The sequence below is a fragment of the Salmo trutta genome, chromosome 35 (genome assembly GCF_901001165.1).
Source record: "Salmo trutta chromosome 35, fSalTru1.1, whole genome shotgun sequence".
Lineage (NCBI taxonomy): Eukaryota > Metazoa > Chordata > Actinopteri > Salmoniformes > Salmonidae > Salmo > Salmo trutta.
Window position 1 is genome coordinate 17,595,085 of NC_042991.1, and position 20,474 is coordinate 17,615,558.

At 48.3% G+C, this 20,474-nt stretch overlaps 1 protein-coding gene across 1 annotated transcript in view; it reads right to left on the bottom strand.

Moving 5' to 3' along the window:
* Positions 1 to 20,474, bottom strand: part of LOC115174747 (mitochondrial peptide methionine sulfoxide reductase-like) — a 117,203-nt gene that overhangs the window by 34,630 nt on the left and 62,099 nt on the right. Inside the window, exons 2-3 of the mRNA XM_029733571.1 lie at positions 13,713 to 13,781; positions 11,444 to 11,563 (exon numbers count right to left, since the gene is read on the bottom strand). Coding sequence (XP_029589431.1) covers positions 11,444 to 11,563; positions 13,713 to 13,781 — 189 coding nt within the window. The remainder of the gene's footprint in view (positions 1 to 11,443; positions 11,564 to 13,712; positions 13,782 to 20,474) is intronic.

The following is a 20,474-nucleotide window of genomic DNA, read 5'->3' on the forward strand; positions in this document are numbered from 1 at the left end:
GCCAGTAGCATTCAGTAGCCGCCAGTAGCATTCAGTAGCTCTCAGTAGCAGTCAGTAACATTCAGTAACAGTCAGTAACAGTCAGTAACAGTCAGCAGCAGTCAGCAGCAGTCAGTAACAGTCAGTAGCAGTCAGTAGCAGTCAGCAGCAGTCAGTAACAGTCAGTAACAGTCAGTAGCAGTCAGTAACAGTCAGTAACAGTCAGTAACAGTCAATAGCCATCAGTAGCAGTCAGTAGCAGTCAGTAGCTATCAGTAACAGTCAGTAGCCGGCAGTAGCAGTCAGTAGCCGTCAGTAGCCGTCAGTAGCAGTCAGTAGCCGTCAGTAGCAGTCAGTAACAGTCAGTAGCCGTCAGTAGCCGTCAGTAGCCATCAGTAGCATTCAGTAACAGTCAGTAACAGTCAGTAACAGTCAGTAACAGTCAGACACAGTCAGTAGCATTCAGTAGCAGTCAGTAGCCGCCAGTAGTCATCAGTAGCATTCAGTAGCCACCAGTAGCTGTCAGTAGCCGCCAGTAGCAGTCAGTAGCCGCCAGTAGCATTCAGTAGCATTCAGTAGCAGTCAGTAGCCGTCAGCAACCGCCAGTAGCAGTCAGTAGCCGTCAGTAGCCGTCAGTAGCAGTCAGTAGCCGCCAGTAGCAGTCAGTAGCAGTCAGTAGCCGTCAGTAGCATTCAGTAGCAGTCAGTAACAGTCAGTAGCAGTCAATAGCATTCAGTAGCATTCAGTAGCCGTCAGCAGCCGCCAGTAGCATTCAGTAGCCGTCAGTAGCATTCAGTAGCCCTCAGCAACAGTCAGTAACAGTCAGTAGCAGTCAGTAACAGTCAGTAGCAGTCAGTAACAGTCAGTAGCAGTCAGCAGCAGTCAGTAACAGTCAGTAGCAGTCAGTAGCAGTCAGTAACAGTCAGTAACAGTCAATTGCAGTCAGTAGCAGTCAGTAGCTATCAGTAACAGTCAGTAGCCGGCAGTAGCATTCAGTAGCAGTCAGTAACAGTCAGTAGCCGGCAGTAGCATTCAGTAACAGTCAGTAGCCGTCAGTAGCCGTCAGTAGCGGTCAGTAACAGTCAGTAGCCGTCAGTAGCAGTCAGTAGCCGTCAGTAGCAGTCAGTAACCGTCAGTAGCCATCAGTAACAGTCAGTAACAGTCAGTAGCCGTCAGTAGCCGTCAGTAGCAGTCAGTAACAGTCATTAGCCATCAGTAGCATTCAGTAACAGTCAGTAACAGTCAGTAGCCATCAGTAGCCATCAGTAGCAGTCAGTAGCATTCAGTAGCATTCAGTAGCAGTCAGTAGCCGTCAGCAGCCGCCAGTAGCCGTCAGTAGCATTCAGTAGCCGCCAGTAGCATTCAGTAGCCGTCAGTAGCAGTCAGTAACATTCAGTAACAGTCAGTAACAGTCAGTAACAGTCAGTAACAGTCAGCAACAGTCAGTAGCAGTCAGTAGCAGTCAGTAGCAGTCAGCAGCAGTCAGTAACAGTCAGTAACAGTCAGTAACAGTCAGTAGCAGTCAGTAGCAGTCAGTAGCAGTCAGTAGCAGTCAGCAGCAGTCACTAACAGTCAGTAACAGTCAGTAACAGTCAGTAACAGTCAGTAGCAGTCAGTAACAGTCAGTAACAGTCAGTAACAGTCAGTAGCAGTCAGCAGCAGTCAGCAGCAGTCAGTAGCAGTCAGTAGCAGTCAGCAGCAGTCAGCAGCAGTCAGTAACAGTCAGTAACAGTCAGTAGCAGTCAGTAACAGTCAGTAACAGTCAGTAACAGTCAATAGCCATCAGTAACAGTCAGTAGAAGTCAGTAGCTATCAGTAGCAGTCAGTAGCCGGCAGTAGCATTCAGTAGCATTCAGTAATAGTCAGTCGCCGTCAGTAGCAGTCAGTAGCCGTCAGTAGCAGTCAGTAACAGTCAGTAGCCGTCAGTAGCCGTCAGTAGCCGTCAGTAGCCATCAGTAGCATTCAGTAACAGTCAGTAACAGTCAGTAACAGTCAGACACAGTCAGTAGCATTCAGTAGCAGTCAGTAGCCGCCAGTAGCCATCAGTAGCATTCAGTAGCCACCAGTAGCTGTCAGTAGCCGCCAGTAGCAGTCAGTGGCCGCCAGTAGCAGTCAGTGGCCGCCAGTAGCATTCAGTAGCATTCAGTAGCAGTCAGTAGCCGTCAGCAACCACCAGTAGTAGTCAGTAGCCGTCAGTAGCCGTCAGTAGCCGTCAGTAGCAGTCAGTAGCCGCCAGTAGCAGTCAGTAGCAGTCAGTAGCAGTCAGTAGCAGTCAGTAGCATTCAGTAGCATTCAGCAGCAGTCAGTAGCAGTCAGTAGCCGTCAGTAGCATTCAGTAGCAGTAAGTAACAGTCAGTGGCAGTCAGTAGCATTCAGTAGCATTCAGTAGCAGTCAGTAGCCGTCAGCAGCCGCCAGCAGCCGCCAGTAGCCGCCAGTAGCATTCAGTAGCCGTCAGTAGCATTCAGTAACAGTCAGTAACAGTCAGTAACAGTCAGTAACAGTCAGCAGCAGTCAGTAGCAGTCAGTAGCAGTCAGTAACAGTCAGTAGCAGTCAGTAACAGTCAGTAGCTGTCAGTAACAGTCAGTAGCAGTCAGTAGCAGTCAGTAGCCGCCAGTAGCCATCAGTAGCATTCAGTAGCCACCAGTAGCCGTCAGTAGCAGTCAGTAGCAGTCAGTAGCAGTCAGTAGCAGTCAGTAGCCGTCAGCAGCCGCCAGTAGCCGCCAGTAGCCGCCAGTAGCATTCAGTAGCCGTCAGTAGCAGTCAGTAGCCGTCAGTAGCAGTCAGTAACATTCAGTAACAGTCAGTAACAGTCAGTAACAGTCAGCAGCAGTCAGCAGCAGTCAGTAACAGTCAGTAGCAGTCAGTAGCAGTCAGCAGCAGTCAGTAACAGTCAGTAGCAGTCAGTAACAGTCACTAACAGTCACTAACAGTCAATAGCCATCAGTAGCAGTCAGTAGCAGTCAGTAGCTATCAGTAACAGTCAGTAGCCGGCAGTAGCATTCAGTAGCAGTCAGTAACAGTCAGTAGCCGTCAGTAGCAGTCAGTAGCCGTCAGCAGCAGTCAGTAACAGTCAGTAGCCGTCAGTAGCTGTCAGTAGCCATCAGTAGCATTCAGTAACAGTCAGTAACAGTCAGACACAGTCAGACACAGTCAGTAGCAGTCAGAAGCAGTCAGTAGCAGTCAGTAGCCGCCAGTAGCCGCCAGTAGCAGTCAGTAGCAGTCAGTAGTATTCAGTAGCATTCAGTAGCAGTCAGCAGCCGCCAGTAGCCGTCAATAGCATTCAGTAGCCGCCAGTAGCATTCAGTAGCTCTCAGTAGCAGTCAGTAACATTCAGTAACAGTCAGTAACAGTCAGTAACAGTCAGCAGCAGTCAGTAACAGTCAGTAACAGTCAGTAGCAGTCAGTAACAGTCAGTAACAGTCAGTAACAGTCAGTAACAGTCAGTAACAGTCAGTAACAGTCAATAGCCATCAGTAGCAGTCAGTAGCAGTCAGTAGCTATCAGTAACAGTCAGTAGCCGGCAGTAGCATTCAGTAGCAGTCAGTAGCCGTCAGTAGCCGTCAGTAGCCGTCAGTAGCAGTCAGTAACAGTCAGTAGCCGTCAGTAGCCGTCAGTAGCCATCAGTAGCATTCAGTAACAGTCAGTAACAGTCAGTAACAGTCAGACACAGTCAGCAGCAGTCAGTAACAGTCAGTAACAGTCAGTAGCAGTCAGTAACAGTCAGTAACAGTCAGTAACAGTCAGTAACAGTCAGTAACAGTCAGTAACAGTCAATAGCCATCAGTAGCAGTCAGTAGCCGTCAGTAGCCGTCAGTAGCCGTCAGTAGCCGTCAGTAGCAGTCAGTAACAGTCAGTAGCAGTCAGTAACCGTCAGTAGCCATCAGTAACAGTCAGTAACAGTCAGTAGCCGTCAGTAGCCGTCAGTAGCAGTCAGTAACAGTCATTAGCCATCAGTAGCATTCAGTAACAGTCAGTAACAGTCAGTAGCCATCAGTAGCCATCAGTAGCAGTCAGTAGCATTCAGTAGCATTCAGTAGCAGTCAGTAGCCGTCAGCAGCCGCCAGTAGCCGTCAGTAGCATTCAGTAGCCGCCAGTAGCATTCAGTAGCCGTCAGTAGCAGTCAGTAACATTCAGTAACAGTCAGTAACAGTCAGTAACAGTCAGCAACAGTCAGTAGCAGTCAGTAGCAGTCAGTAGCAGTCAGCAGCAGTCAGTAACAGTCAGTAACAGTCAGTAACAGTCAGTAGCAGTCAGTAGCAGTCAGTAGCAGTCAGTAGCAGTCAGCAGCAGTCACTAACAGTCAGTAACAGTCAGTAACAGTCAGTAACAGTCAGTAGCAGTCAGTAACAGTCAGTAACAGTCAGTAACAGTCAGTAGCAGTCAGCAGCAGTCAGCAGCAGTCAGTAGCAGTCAGTAGCAGTCAGCAGCAGTCAGCAGCAGTCAGTAACAGTCAGTAACAGTCAGTAGCAGTCAGTAACAGTCAGTAACAGTCAGTAACAGTCAATAGCCATCAGTAACAGTCAGTAGAAGTCAGTAGCTATCAGTAGCAGTCAGTAGCCGGCAGTAGCATTCAGTAGCATTCAGTAATAGTCAGTCGCCGTCAGTAGCAGTCAGTAGCCGTCAGTAGCAGTCAGTAACAGTCAGTAGCCGTCAGTAGCCGTCAGTAGCCGTCAGTAGCCATCAGTAGCATTCAGTAACAGTCAGTAACAGTCAGTAACAGTCAGACACAGTCAGTAGCATTCAGTAGCAGTCAGTAGCCGCCAGTAGCCATCAGTAGCATTCAGTAGCCACCAGTAGCTGTCAGTAGCCGCCAGTAGCAGTCAGTAGCCGCCAGTAGCATTCAGTAGCATTCAGTAGCAGTCAGTAGCCGTCAGCAACCACCAGTAGTAGTCAGTAGCCGTCAGTAGCCGTCAGTAGCCGTCAGTAGCAGTCAGTAGCCGCCAGTAGCAGTCAGTAGCAGTCAGTAGCAGTCAGTAGCAGTCAGTAGCATTCAGTAGCATTCAGCAGCAGTCAGTAGCAGTCAGTAGCCGTCAGTAGCATTCAGTAGCAGTAAGTAACAGTCAGTGGCAGTCAGTAGCATTCAGTAGCATTCAGTAGCAGTCAGTAGCCGTCAGCAGCCGCCAGCAGCCGCCAGTAGCCGCCAGTAGCATTCAGTAGCCGTCAGTAGCATTCAGTAACAGTCAGTAACAGTCAGTAACAGTCAGTAACAGTCAGCAGCAGTCAGTAGCAGTCAGTAGCAGTCAGTAACAGTCAGTAGCAGTCAGTAACAGTCAGTAGCTGTCAGTAACAGTCAGTAGCAGTCAGTAGCAGTCAGTAGCCGCCAGTAGCCATCAGTAGCATTCAGTAGCCACCAGTAGCCGTCAGTAGCAGTCAGTAGCAGTCAGTAGCAGTCAGTAGCAGTCAGTAGCCGTCAGCAGCCGCCAGTAGCCGCCAGTAGCCGCCAGTAGCATTCAGTAGCCGTCAGTAGCAGTCAGTAGCCGTCAGTAGCAGTCAGTAACATTCAGTAACAGTCAGTAACAGTCAGTAACAGTCAGCAGCAGTCAGCAGCAGTCAGTAACAGTCAGTAGCAGTCAGTAGCAGTCAGCAGCAGTCAGTAACAGTCAGTAGCAGTCAGTAACAGTCACTAACAGTCACTAATAGTCAATAGCCATCAGTAGCAGTCAGTAGCAGTCAGTAGCTATCAGTAACAGTCAGTAGCCGGCAGTAGCATTCAGTAGCAGTCAGTAACAGTCAGTAGCCGTCAGTAGCAGTCAGTAGCCGTCAGCAGCAGTCAGTAACAGTCAGTAGCCGTCAGTAGCTGTCAGTAGCCATCAGTAGCATTCAGTAACAGTCAGTAACAGTCAGACACAGTCAGTAGCAGTCAGTAGCAGTCAGTAGCAGTCAGTAGCAGTCAGTAGCCGCCAGTAGCCGCCAGTAGCAGTCAGTAGCAGTCAGTAGTATTCAGTAGCATTCAGTAGCAGTCAGCAGCCGCCAGTAGCCGTCAATAGCATTCAGTAGCCGCCAGTAGCATTCAGTAGCTCTCAGTAGCAGTCAGTAACATTCAGTAACAGTCAGTAACAGTCAGTAACAGTCAGCAGCAGTCAGTAACAGTCAGTAACAGTCAGTAGCAGTCAGTAACAGTCAGTAACAGTCAGTAACAGTCAGTAACAGTCAGTAACAGTCAGTAACAGTCAATAGCCATCAGTAGCAGTCAGTAGCAGTCAGTAGCTATCAGTAACAGTCAGTAGCCGGCAGTAGCATTCAGTAGCAGTCAGTAGCCGTCAGTAGCCGTCAGTAGCCGTCAGTAGCCGTCAGTAGCAGTCAGTAACAGTCAGTAGCCGTCAGTAGCCGTCAGTAGCCATCAGTAGCATTCAGTAACAGTCAGTAACAGTCAGTAACAGTCAGACACAGTCAGACACAGTCAGTAGCATTCAGTAGCAGTCAGTAGCCGCCAGTAGCATTCAGTAGCCACCAGTAGCCGTCAGTAGCCGCCAGTAGCAGTCAGTAGCCGCCAGTAGCATTCAGTAGCATTCAGTAGCAGTCAGTAGCCGTCAGCAACCGCCAGTAGCAGTCAGTAGCCGTCAGTAGCCGTCAGTAGCCGTCAGTAGCAGTCAGTAGCCGCCAGTAGCAGTCAGTAGCCGTCAGTAGCCGTCAGTAGCATTCAGTAGCAGTCAGTAACAGTCAGTAGCAGTCAATAGCATTCAGTAGCATTCAGTAGCCGTCAGCAGCCGCCAGTAGCATTCAGTAGCCGTCAGTAGCATTCAGTAGCCCTCAGTAGCAGTCAGTAACAGTCAGTAACAGTCAGTAACAGTCAGTAACAGTCAGCAGCAGTCAGTAACAGTCAGTAGCAGTCAGTAGCAGTCAGTAACAGTCAGTAACAGTCAATAGCAGTCAGTAGCAGTCAGTAGCTATCAGTAACAGTCAGTAGCCGGCAGTAGCATTCAGTAGCAGTCAGTAACAGTCAGTAGCCGGCAGTAGCATTCAGTAGCAGTCAGTAACAGTCAGTAGCCGTCAGTAGCAGTCAGTAGCCGTCAGTAGCAGTCAGTAACAGTCAGTAGCCGTCAGTAGCAGTCAGTAGCCGTCAGTAGCAGTCAGTAACCGTCAGTAGCCGTCAGTAGCCATCAGTAGCATTCAGTAACAGTCAGTAACAGTCAGTAACAGTCAGTAGCCGTCAGTAGCAGTCAGTAACAGTCAGTAGCCGTCAGTAGCATTCAGTAACAGTCAGTAACAGTCAGTAGCCATCAGTAGCCATCAGTAGCAGTCAGTAGCAGTCAGTAGCATTCAGTAGCAGTCAGTAGCATTCAGTAGCAGTCAGTAGCCGTCAGCAGCCGCCAGTAGCCGTCAGTAGCATTCAGTAGCCGCCAGTAGCATTCAGTAACATTCAGTAACAGTCAGTAACAGTCAGTAGCAGTCAGTAGCAGTCAGTAGCAGTCAGCAGCAGTCAGTAACAGTCAGTAACAGTCAGTAACAGTCAGTAGCAGTCAGTAACAGTCAGTAACAGTCAGTAACAGTCAATAGCCATCAGTAGCAGTCAGTAGCTATCAGTAACAGTCAGTAGCCGGCAGTAGCATTCAGTAGCAGTCAGTAGCCATCAGTAGCCATCAGTAGCAGTCAGTAGCCGTCAGTAGCAGGCAGTAACAGTCAGTAGCCGTCAGTAGCCGTCAGTAGCAATCAGTAGCATTCAGTAACAGTCAGTAACAGTCAGACACAGTAAGTAGCATTCAGTAGCAGTCAATAGCCACCAGTAGCATTCAGTAGCCACCAGTAGCCGTCAGTAGCCGCCAGTAGCAGTCAGTAGCCGCCAGTAGCATTCAGTAGCATTCAGTAGCAGTCAGTAGCCGTCAGCAACCGCCAGTAGCAGTCAGTAGCCGTAAGAAGCCGTCAGTAGCAGTCAGTAGCCGCCAGTAGCAGTCAGTAGCAGTCAGTAGCCGTCAGTAGCATTCAGTAGCAGTCAGTAACAGTCAGTAGCAGTCAATAGCATTCAGTAGCATTCAGTAGCCGTCAGCAGCCGCCAGTAGCATTCAGTAGCCGTCAGTAGCATTCAGTAGCCCTCAGTAGCAGTCAGTAACAGTCAGTAACAGTCAGTAACAGTCAGTAACAGTCAGTAACAGTCAGCAGGAGTCAGTAACAGTCAGTAACAGTCAGTAACAGTCAGTAACAGTCAGTAACAGTCAGTAGCAGTCAGTAGCAGTCAGTAGCTATCAGTAACAGTCAGTAGCCGGCAGTAGCATTCAGTAGCAGTCAGTAACAGTCAGTAGCCGGCAGTAGCATTCAGTAGCAGTCAGTAACAGTCAGTAGCCGTCAGTAGCAGTCCGTAGCCGTCAGTAGCAGTCAGTAGCAGTCAGTAGCCGTCAGTAGCAGTCAGTAACCGTCAGTAGCCGTCAGTAGCCGTCAGTAGCCATCAGTAGCATTCAGTAACAGTCAGTAACAGTCAGTAACAGTCAGTAGCCGTCAGTAGCATTCAGTAACAGTCAGTAACAGTCAGTAGCCATCAGTAGCCATCAGTAGCAGTCAGTAGCATTCAGTAGCATTCAGTAGCAGTCAGTAGCCGTCAGCAGCCGCCAGTAGCCATCAGTAGCATTCAGTAGCCGCCAGTAGCATTCAGTAGCCGTCAGTAGCAGTCAGTAACATTCAGTAACAGTCAGTAACAGTCAGTAACAGTCAGTAACAGTCAGCAGCAGTCAGCAGCAGTCAGTAACAGTCAGTAGCAGTCAGCAGCAGTCAGCAACAGTCAGTAACAGTCAGTAACAGTCAGTAACAGTCAGTAGCAGTCAGTAACAGTCAGTAACAGTCAGTAACAGTCAATAGCCATCAGTAGCAGTCAGTAGCAGTCAGTAGCTATCAGTAACAGTCAGTAGCCGGCAGTAGCATTCAGTAGCATTCAGTAACAGTCAGTCGCCGTCAGTAGCAGTCAGTAGCCGTCAGTAGCAGTCAGTAACAGTCAGTAGCCGTCAGTAGCCATCAGTAGCATTCAGTAACAGTCAGTAACAGTCAGTAACAGTCAGACACAGTCAGTAGCATTCAGTAGCAGTCAGTAGCCGTCAGTAGCCATCAGTAGCATTCAGTAACAGTCAGTAACAGTCAGTAACAGTCAGACACAGTCAGTAGCATTCAGTAGCATTCAGTAGCCGTCAGTAGCATTCAGTAGCCCTCAGTAACAGTCAGTAACAGTCAGTAACAGTCAGCAGCAGTCAGTAACAGTCAGTAGCAGTCAGTAACAGTCAGTAGCAGTCAGTAACAGTCAGTAGCAGTCAGCAGCAGTCAGTAACAGTCAGTAACAGTCAGTAACAGTCAGTAACAGTCAATAGCAGTCAGTAGCAGTCAGTAGCTATCAGTAACAGTCAGTAGCCGGCAGTAGCATTCAGTAGCAGTCAGTAACAGTCAGTAGCCGGCAGTAGCAGTCAGTAACAGTCAGTAGCCGTCAGTAGCAGTCAGTAGCCATCAGTAGCAGTCAGTAGCCGTCAGTAGCCGTCAGTAGCCGTCAGTAGCCATCAGTAGCATTCAGTAACAGTCAGTAACAGTCAGTAACAGTCAGTAACAGTCAGTAGCCGTCAGTAGCAGTCAGTAACAGTCAGTAGCCGTCAGTAGCATTCAGTAACAGTCAGTAACAGTCAGTAGCCGTCAGTAGCATTCAGTAAGTCAGTAACAGTCAGTAACAGTCAGTAGCAGTCAGTAGCCATCAGTAGCAGTCAGTAACAGTCAGTAAGTCAGTAGCAGTCAGTAACAGTCAGTAGCCGTCAGTAGCAGTCAGTAGCAGTCAGTAGCAGTCAGTAACAGTCAGTAGCAGTCAGTAACAGTCAGTAACAGTCAGTAGCAGTCAGTAGCCATCAGTAGCCGTCAGTAACAGTCAGTAGCAGTCAGTAACAGTCAGTAGCAGTGAGTAGCAGTCAGTAACAGTCAGTAACAGTCAGTAGCAGTCAGTAACAGTCAGTAGCAGTGAGTAGCAGTCAGTGAGCAGGATTTCAGCACCACCAGATGGACAGCTCCCTGCCTCAGCGCGGTACTCTGCATGCTACATTCTACAGGGCAGTTCCACTACTGCCAGAACAGAAAACGAATGATAACAAAACATAAATAAAATGAAACACACACACACGCGCGCATGCACATACACACACAGTCTCACACAAACGTTTCTTTTAGTATCGTTGAGGGAACCAAACAATTGATTCCCATTCAAAATCTTATTTTCCCTACCCCTAACTCCGAACCCCTAACCCTTACTCCTAACCCTAACCCTAATTGTAATACTAACCCGAAACCTAACCCCTATGCCTAAAATAGTCTGTTTCCTTGCGGGGACCGGCGAAATGTCCCCACTTGTCCAAATTTTACTTGCTTTACTATCCTTGTGAAGATTTCTGGTCACCACAAGGATAGTAAAACCAAAAACACACACACGCACACACACACACACACACTGCCGAGGGCCCAGCCAAGTCTGTGAAGGTCAGTGCTGGTCATGAGGGTTCAGAGTTCAGACAATGCCCTCAGTCCTCAGAGGAACACCCAGCAGGGTTTTATTATGTTACCTCCTATTCCCAGAAAACTACATTCACGCTGAGAGCAAAATCTCATTTCCTAAATCCTAAATCCTAAATCCCTCAAAGCAGGATGGAGATACAGTGGGTGAATCTAAAAATAACACAGAGACAGCTGACAGTGTTTGGATAATACCCTGAATGTTCAAAAACACCCAACTCCCATTATCGCAAAGTTCACTGTCTGAACCACGTCGACTTTCTTCCACCGCTGATTTGGATTCTCATTTCCAAACCTATTTTTTATTCTCCATTTCAATAGACAGCTCAAAATGACACCTACTGTAGCTGCTTTGTTACTAAGAGGAGGGAGGCAGAATGAGGACATCCATCACAGAGCTACTGTAGTGATGCTGCTCCTGGTGGATTTCTCTAGTCACACACTGCACACACACTTAGAAAGTAGAATACAGACAGATACTGGTGTGTACCGAATAATGGCCTTGCACACACTCCTTAACTGTCAGGATCATTAAACACACAAACACACACCATGCTAGACCGCGGTCAACCATTTGTGGCAACCTTCTCCCTGCTCCACTATAAATCAGGCCCGAGGGATTCCATTGTGTTTTCATGGGCAGGTTGTGAGAAAACAAAGAGCTGAAGAGGGTCAATATAAACCCCAGATATCTCTGCTACTGACTACATGTGTATTATTCTCAAGACTGCTGCTGCATGTACAGTACAGTAGTACCTGATAGAAATGTAAGGACATTCATTAAATGGGTGTAGAAGTCAATTTAACATGAGGAGAGGATCAACACGTGCATCATTTATGAGCCTGGTTAGTGTGTTACGCACACGGAGTGTGGAGGGCGGCTTATGACACAAAATAGTCAAAATAGTGAATTATTGCGAGCACGCTGTTTGTTCTACAAGCATTTGGACATTGTGACAGAGTCAGGGGCATTGTTGATAGCTAGCTATGTTGAGTGGTACCTGTGCAGGTCTCTTCGTAGGTGGGGTTGGGGGTGAGGCCTCCAGCATAGCCCACTTGGGTGGAGTAGACCCCCTTCTGCTTCCAGAACTTCCTCTCTGCTCCCCAGAAACAGCCCATCCCTTTAACACAACACGCCTTAGTCAGAAACAGACCATCCCTTTAACAGAACACACTTCAGTCAGAAACAAACCCTCCCTTTCACAAAACACACCTTAGTCAGAAACAGACCATCCCTTTAACACAACACACTTCAGTCAGAAACAAACCCTCCCTTTAACACAACACACCTTAGTCAGAAAGAGACCATCCCTTTAAGACAAGACAGAAAATACTTGTGACCTTGAGACATTAAGGTCACAAAAGCATAGTTCTGAGATATTGAGCATCAAAGTTTTAACATTCCAGATCTCAGAACTGTTGTGTTGTGAATTCTTCTTTCATAACCCATTAACGTCCTCACGTACCTAAAGTGCAGAGTATCACAATCCTGAGACATTTGTAAATCAGTTTTTTTAAGGGGTTGCAATTGCAGATAGAATCTTATGGCTCTGAAATGTCCGTCTGGGTTCAGACAGACTGGAGCTATTTGAATACAGAAATGATAGAATAACACTATTTTACCAAGACAGAGTCAAAACACATCATCACATACATTAACACATGCATTACGGTCATCACTGAACAACGATGTGACAACATCATTTACTTTCACATTTCTGACTGTTGTTTTTTGCTTGTGTGCCTTTATTGCTGACTAGACTAGCCCAGACCATACCTAGAGGGAGATGGCAAAGACGTGTTCTGATTAGTCCATCTGTATTTGTTCAGGTTTGTGATTGGATTGCAGATAGAACCTTATAGTGCCAAGTTCAAATGGGTTTATACAGATAGGACCTTATAGTGCCAAGTTGAAATGGGTTTATACAGATAGGACCTTATAGTGCCAAGTTCAAATGGGTTTATACAGATAGGACCTTATAGTGCCAAGTTGAAATGGGTTTATACAGATAGGACCTTATAGTGCAAAGTTCAAATGGGTTTATACAGATAGGACCTTAAAGTGCAAAGTTCAAATGGGTTTATACAGATAGGACCTTATAGTGCAAAGTTCAAATGGGTTTATACAGATAGGACCTTATAGTGCCAAGTTCAAATGGGTTTATACAGATAGGACCTTATAGTGCAAAGTTCAAATGGGTTTATACAGATAGGACCTTATAGTGCAAAGTTCAAATGGGTTTATACAGATAGGACCTTATAGTGCCAAGTTGAAATGGGTTTATACAGATAGGACCTTATAGTGCAAAGTTCAAATGGGTTTATACAGATAGGACCTTATAGTGCCAAGTTCAAATGGGTTTATACAGATAGGACCTTATAGTGCAAAGTTCAAATGGGTTTATACAGATAGGACCTTAAAGTGCAAAGTTCAAATGGGTTTATACAGATAGGACCTTATAGTGCAAAGTTCAAATGGGTTTATACAGATAGGACCTTATAGTGCCAAGTTCAAATGGGTTTATACAGATAGGACCTTATAGCGCCCAAGGTCTTGATCTCAGTTAGCAGCATTGGATGGGTGGGTAGATGGATGATAAGGTGGAGTGAGTAAAATACTAAACCGTGTTGATTGCATTACCCCTCTTAGGTGTGACATGAATACAACAGCCCACACTGATACAACACATACCATGTGGGAGCATTAACACAAGGTAGGACTGAACGTAGTGACAACCGGGGGATAGAAGGCAGGATTTAGTCTAGTCAAGTCTAGTCTAGTCAAGTCAAGTCAAGGGTAACTGGCACCTTTTAAGGCGGTCCACAGGGGGATTTGTGATTTGAAACGCTCGACCGGTAACAAGAGCATGTAAGGCTGCTTTAAAACATGCTTACTTGTACACAGGCCCGGGAGATAAAGAGGCTGATTTCTCTACTGTCTGTCCTGATGGATTACACAGTTTGACTCCCCGAATGGAGAAAAGAGGAGCTGAACTAATGCATTCTATTAAAGAGATCCTAATCACCCCCTGCAATTAATCTCTGCACCCCTTCCTCCTACCCATCCCATCCCTCTATTCTCTCTCTCGATCTTCTTTTTGTTTTTCACTTATTTTTCTGAACCTAACTGAGTATCGGGGGGGGGGGGGGCGACTAATTACACTATACTGTCCGGGTGTCATCCTCCCCTCCTCCCCCCTATCCCCTGCTCCCTCTCTCCTCTCCCCCCTCCCTCCCGTCCTCCCCCCTCTTCTCATACAGATCACTTACCAAACATAGACATCTGAAGTCCCTCAGGGAATGGTGGAACGGTCCTGTTGCCGTTGACGTCGTGCTTGGCTGTAGGACACACAGGGAACAATGGAGAAGGTCTCTGTCAGTCAAACACAGACACACACACACAGTGACACACACGCACGAGCGCACGCCGAACACATACGTGCGCACACACTACCACCAAACAAACGCTTACACACACTACCACCAAACAAACGCTTACACGAGATAGTCTGGTCTATCTCTGGTGTGGAAGGACTGAGGAGGGATTGTTTTTTTGCATTTGCAGTAGCCAGCCCGTTGCATACGAGGAGAACTATCTCTAGAAAGGGATGTGTTGTGGGGCATGTCTGCAGTTGGTTCTATTCCACTAAACTAATTACCCAACACAAAGAGGTACTTTGCCATCACAAAATAAAGGCAGTGAAAATTCACCTGGGGGGGGTTTGCAGCATGCGTTCACACACACACTGACCCATTTAAACACTCCCATTCATCCCTGCATGATTTCATAGCAACTGGAATCACTGCAATCAACTGACAAAGCCAGAGGTGGAAGAAGTCCAATTGGGGCTACAGAGCCACCTGGCTGAGCTAATGTGTGTGTGTGTGTGTGTGTGTGTGTGTGTGTGTGTGTGTGTGTGTGTGTGTGTGTGTGTGTGTGTGTGTGTGCTGCAGATGGCCTGCTGTTGTGGAAGGCAGTGTGTGTGGATTAGGATGAATGGGGGGGAGTGAGCCCAACATCTGGAGCCAGCCATGCCCTCGCGGTGCTGTCCTCATGCATGGGCGCGTCGCCATGGCAGCCAGGCGTGCCGATACAGTCAGCTGGAGACTGAGCACCAGACAATCTACTGCTGCACCATAGTCACACGCCCACCACGGCCTCCCTAACACTCAGTCACTCCATCTCCCTTTCGGTCAGTCTGTCTCTCTGTCAGTCAGTCTCTCTGTCTCTCTGTCAGTCCGTCTCTCTATCAGTCAGTCTCTCTGTCAGTCAGTCTCTCTGTCAGTCAGTCTCTCTGTCTCCCTGTCAGTCTGTCTCTTTGTCAGTCAGTCTCTCTGTCAGTCAGTCTCTCTGTCAGTCAGTCTCTCTGTCTCCCTGTCAGTCAGTCTCTCTGTCAGTCAGTCTGTCTCTCTATCAGTCAGTCTCTATCAGTCCATCTCTCTGTCAGTCCATCTCTCTGTCTCTCTGTCAGTCAGTCTCTCTGTCTCTCTGTCAGTCCGTCTCTCTGTCAGTCCGTCTCTCTGTCAGTCAGTCTCCCTGTCAGTCAGTCTCTCTGTCAGTCAGTCTCCCTGTCAGTCAGTCTCTCTGTCAGTCAGTCTCTCTGTCAGTCAGTCTCTCTGTCAGTCTGTCTCTCTGTCAGTCCGTCTCTCTGTCAGTCTGTCTCTCTGTCAGTCTGTCTCTCTGTCAGTCAGTCTCTCTGTCAGTCAGTCTCCCTGTCAGTCTGTCTCCCTGTCAGTCTGTCTCTCTGTCAGTCAGTCCCTCTGCCTCTCTGTCAGTCCGTCTCTCTATCAGTCTGTCTCTCTGTCAGTCAGTCTCTCTGTCAGTCTGTCTCTCTGTCAGTCTGTCTCTCTGTCAGTCAGTCTCTCTGTCAGTCAGTCTCCCTGTCAGTCTGTCTCCCTGTCAGTCTGTCTCTCTGTCAGTCAGTCCCTCTGCCTCTCTGTCAGTCCGTCTCTCTATCAGTCTGTCTCTCTGTCAGTCAGTCTCTCTGTCAGTCTGTCTCTCTGTCAGTCTGTCAGTCTGTCAGTCAGTCTCTCTGTCTCCCTGTCAGTCTGTCTCTCTGTCAGTCAGTCTGTCTCTCTGTCAGTCCGTCTCTCTGTCAGTCAGTCTCTCTGTCTCCCTGTCAGTCTGTCTGTCTCTCTGTCAGTCAGTCTGTCTCTCTGTCAGTCAGTCTGTCTCTCTGTCAGTCCGTCTCTCTGTCAGTCAGTCTCCCTGTCAGTCTGTCTCTCTGTCAGTCTGTCTCTCTGTCAGTCTGTCTCTCTGTCAGTCTGTCAGTCAGTCTCTCTGTCTCCCTGTCAGTCTGTCTCTCTGTCAGTCAATCTGTCTCTCTGTCAGTCCGTCTCTCTGTCAGTCAGTCTCTCTGTCTCCCTGTCAGTCTGTCTCTCTGTCAGTCAGTCTGTCTCTCTGTCAGTCAGTCTGTCTCTCTGTCAGTCAGTCTGTCTCTCTGTCAGTCCGTCTCTCTGTCAGTCAGTCTCCCTGTCAGTCTGTCTCTCTGTCAGTCAGTCTCCCTGTCAGTCAGTCTCCCTGTCAGTCTGTCTCTCTGACAGTCAGTCTCCCTGTCAGTCTGTCTCCCTGTCAGTCAGTCTGTCTCTCTGTCAGTCAGTCTGTCTCTCTGTCAGTCAGTCTGTCTCTCTGTCAGTCCGTCTCTCTGTCAGTCCGTCTCTCTGTCAGTCAGTCTCTCTGCCTCTCTGTCAGTCAGTCAGTCTCTCTGTCAGTCCGTCTCTCTGTCAGTCTGCCTCTCTGTCAGTCAGTCTGTCTCTCTGTCAGTCCGTCTCTCTGTCAGTCAGTCTCCCTGTCAGTCTGTCTCTCTGTCAGTCAGTCTCCCTGTCAGTCTGTCTCCCTGTCAGTCTGTCTCTCTGTCAGTCAGTCTGTCTCTCTGTCAGTCAGTCTCTCTGTCAGTCTGTCTCTCTATAAGTCAGTCTCTCTGTCAGTCTGTCTCTCTGCCTCTCTGTCAGTCTGTCTCTCTGTCAGTCCGTCTCTCTGCCAGTCTGTCTCTCTGTCAGTCCGTCTCTCTGCCAGTCAGTCTCTCTGTCAGTCCGTCTCTCTGTCAGTCTGTCTCTCTGTCAGTCTGTCTCTCTGTCAGTCAGTCTCTCTGTCAGTCTGTCTCTCTATAAGTCAGTCTCTCTGTCAGTCTGTCTCTCTGCCTCTCTGTCAGTCTGTCTCTCTGTCAGTCAGTCTCTCTGTCAGTCTGTCTCTCTATAAGTCAGTCTCTCTGTCAGTCTGTCTCTCTGCCTCTCTGTCAGTCTGTCTCTCTGTCAGTCCGTCTCTCTGCCAGTCTGTCTCTCTGTCAGTCCGTCTCTCTGCCAGTCAGTCTCTCTGTCAGTCCGTCTCTCTGTCAGTCAGTCTCTCTGTTAGTCCGTCTCTCTGTCAGTCCGTCTCTCTGTCAGTCCGTCTCTCTGTCAGTCCGTCTCTCTGTCAGTCAGTCTCTGTGTCAGTCCGTCTCTCTGTCAGTCCGTCTCTCTGTCAGTCCGTCTCTCTGTCAGTCCGTCTCTCTGTCAGTCAGTCATAGTTTTGCTTCCGCTAATCTGCTTCCTTCAGTTGTACAGAGAAGGGATTAGCAGCTAGGTATAAGAGGTAGAGGTTGCTAGGCCAGGATAGACCCTCTCTACTTCAGAGGACAAAGATGGTGTCCTGTATATGTGCACCTATCCTCTGCACTATGGGGGTCCATGATAATATCATCAGTATGACAGGTCTAACTCCCGCTGCAGGGCAGGGACAGTTTCATCACCTCAAACAGATAGTTTCCTTCTCTTCCTTCTCTTCAGCTGTGAGGTTAAAGGAACTCTGCCTTTACTTAAAACACACACAACCTCTCTGACTATAGAGATGTTTTAGGTGACTTCATTTTCAGAACCGTTCGCCTTTTTATTCATACAGAAAGTTGGCAAGGTTAGTTGGATGTTTGTGTAAAGACTGTCATGTTGACCTGAGTGACAGAAGACACACTGAGAGGCTCTGGCCAGCCTCAATAAACCCGCTCCATTTTGGAATTGGAAGATTGCTGCTACAGTGCTGTGAACAGGCAGGCTAGCATGGAGCCTAACTGGGCCTAACTCATTTAATCTGGGAGAGTGGAGTGAGGAGAATGCATTAGAACAAACATCATTAAATCACTTTTACATCCACACTGCTCACCAGCCCAGAATGTTTCCCAGAGTTCACCACACAGGGACTCAAGCCAACGCTACATGTAGCATAGTAGTGACTTTGTCCCAGTTTTACTACAGTATCATTCCTATGACTGCCAAAACCTCTGCCAGTGAACCATAGATTTGACATTCTTGCATTGTGGAGTATCAGTCCTGGGCTAAAGCAGGCCAAGAAACATATATTTTTTACTTTTACCCCTTTTTCTCCCCAATTTCGTGGTATCCAATTGGTAGTTACAGTCTTGTCTCATTGCTGCAACTCCCGTACGGTCTCGAGAGAGGCGAAGGTCGAGAGCCATGCGTCCTCCAAAACACGACCCAACCACGCCGTACTGCTTCTTGACACACTGCCCGTTTAACCCGGAAGCGAGCCGCACCAATGTGTCGGAGGAAATGCTGTACACCTGACGACCGTGTCACCGGAGAGAAGAATGGTGCTACGAGGGTATTATCCTAATCTGCAATGCATCATGGCTTTCTGCTGTGGCCATACCATATGGCCCATACCCTCCCATATACAGTGGCTTGCGAAAGTATTCACCCCCTTGGCATTTTTTCCTATTTTGTTGCCTTACAACCTGGGATTAAAATTGATTTTTGGGTGGTTTCTATCATTTGATTTACACAACATGCCTACCACTTTGATGATGCAAAATATTTTTATAGTGAAACAAACAAGAAATAAGACAAAAAAACTGAAAACTTGAACGTGCATAACTATTCACCCCCCCCCCCCCCCCCCCCCAAAAGGCAATACTTTGTAGAGCCACCTTTTGCAGCAACTACAGCTGCAAGTCTCTTGGGGTATGTCTCTATAAGCTTGGTACATCTAGCCACTGGGATTTCTGCCCATTCTTCAATGCAAAACTGCTCCAGCTCCTTCCAGTTGGATGGGTTCTGCTGGTGTACAGCAATCTTTAAGTCATACAACAGATACTCAATTGGATTGAGGTCTGGGCTTTGACTAGGCCAATCCAAGACATGTAAATGTTTCCCCTTAAACCACTCGAGTGTTGCTTTAGCAGTATGCTTAGGGTCATTGTCCTGCTGGAAGGTGAACCTCCGTCCCAGTCTCAAATCTCTGGAAGACTGAAACAGGTTTCCCTCAAGAATTTCTCCATATTTAGCGCCATCCATCATTCCTTCAATTCTGACCAGTTCCCCAGTCCCTGCCGATGAAAAACATCCCCACAGCATGATGCTGCCACCACCATGCTTCACTGTGGGGATAGGGTTCTCGGGGTGATGAGAGGTGTTGGGTTTGTGCCAGACATAGCGTTTTCCTTGATGGCCAAAAAGCTACATTTTAGTCTCATCTGACCAGAGTACCTTCTTCCATATGTTTGGGGAGTCTCCCACATGCCTTTTGGCGAACACCAAACGTGGTTGCTTATGTTTTTCTTTAAGCAACGTCTTTTTTCTGGTCACTCTTCCATAAAGCCCAGCTCTGTGGAGTGTACGGCTTAAAGTGGTCCTATGGACAGATACTCCACTCTCCGCTGTGGAGCTTTGCAGCTCCTTCAAGGTTATATTTGGTATTTTTGTTGCCTCTGGTTAATGCCCTCCTTGCCTGGTCCGTGAATTTTGGTGGGCGGCCCTCTCTTGGCAGGTTTGTTGTGGTGCCATATTCTGGAGTGGCCCAGTCAGAGGCCTTTTGCCTTTTTTTATAATGGATTTAATGGTGCTCTGTGGGATGTGTGACTTCTGAAGGTAATTGGTTGCACCAGATCTTATTTAGGGCTTCATAGCAAAGGGGTGAATACATATGCACGCACCACTTTTCCGTTTAATAAAAAATAAAAAAATAAAGTTATTTTTTAAATTTCACTTCAGCAATTTAGACTATTTTCTGTATGTCCATTACATGAAATCCAAATAAAAATCTATTTAAATTACAAGTTGTAATGCAACAAAATAGGAAAAACGCCAAGGGGGATGAATACTTTTGAAAGGCACTGTGCACAGAGGGTAAAAACAATATCCAGCCTTTTGCCTTCCCCTGCTACCGTCACTGTAGCACCACGCACTAATGCCCACCATGCAGCCCCAGCCCCTACATCCCATCCACAATACCCAAGCCCCAATACCCCAGCCCCAATACCCCAGCCCCAATACCCCAGCCCCTATACCCCAGCCCCAATACCCCAGCCCCTATATCCCATCCACAATACCCAAGCCCCAATACCCCAGCCCCAATACCCCAGCCCCAATACCCCAGCCCCTATACCCCAGCCCCTATACCCCAGTCCCTATATCCCATTCACAATACCCAAGCCCCAATACCCCAGCTCCTATACCCCAGCCCCAATACCCCAGCCCCTATACCCCAGCCCCAATACCCCAGCTCCTATACCCCAGCCCCAATACCCCAGCCCCAATACCCCAGCCCCTATACCCCAGCCCCTATATCCCATCCACAATACCCAAGCCCCAATACCCCAGCCCCAATACCCCAGCTCCTATACCCCAGCCCCAATACCCCAGCCCCTATATCCCATCCACAATACCCCAGCCCCTATACCCCAGCCCCTATACCCCAGCCCCTATACCCCAGCCCCAATACCCCAGCCCCTATACCCCAGACCCTATACCCCAGCCTCTATACCCCATAGAGGCTGGGGTATATCGCCCAGCCGTAACCTAAGCCCCACCCCCACCCCCAGCCCAAACCCCAGCCCTAGACCCACCCTCAGCTCTAAACCCACCCCCACCCCCAGCCCTAGACCAAACCCCAGCCCTAGACCCACCCTCAGCCCTAAACCCACCCTCAGCCCTAAACCCACCCCCCAGCCCTAGACCAAACCCCAGCCCTAGACCCACCCTCAGCCCTAGACCCCCTCCAGCCCTAGACACCCCCCCCCCCCCCCCCCCCGCTCCTCCAGT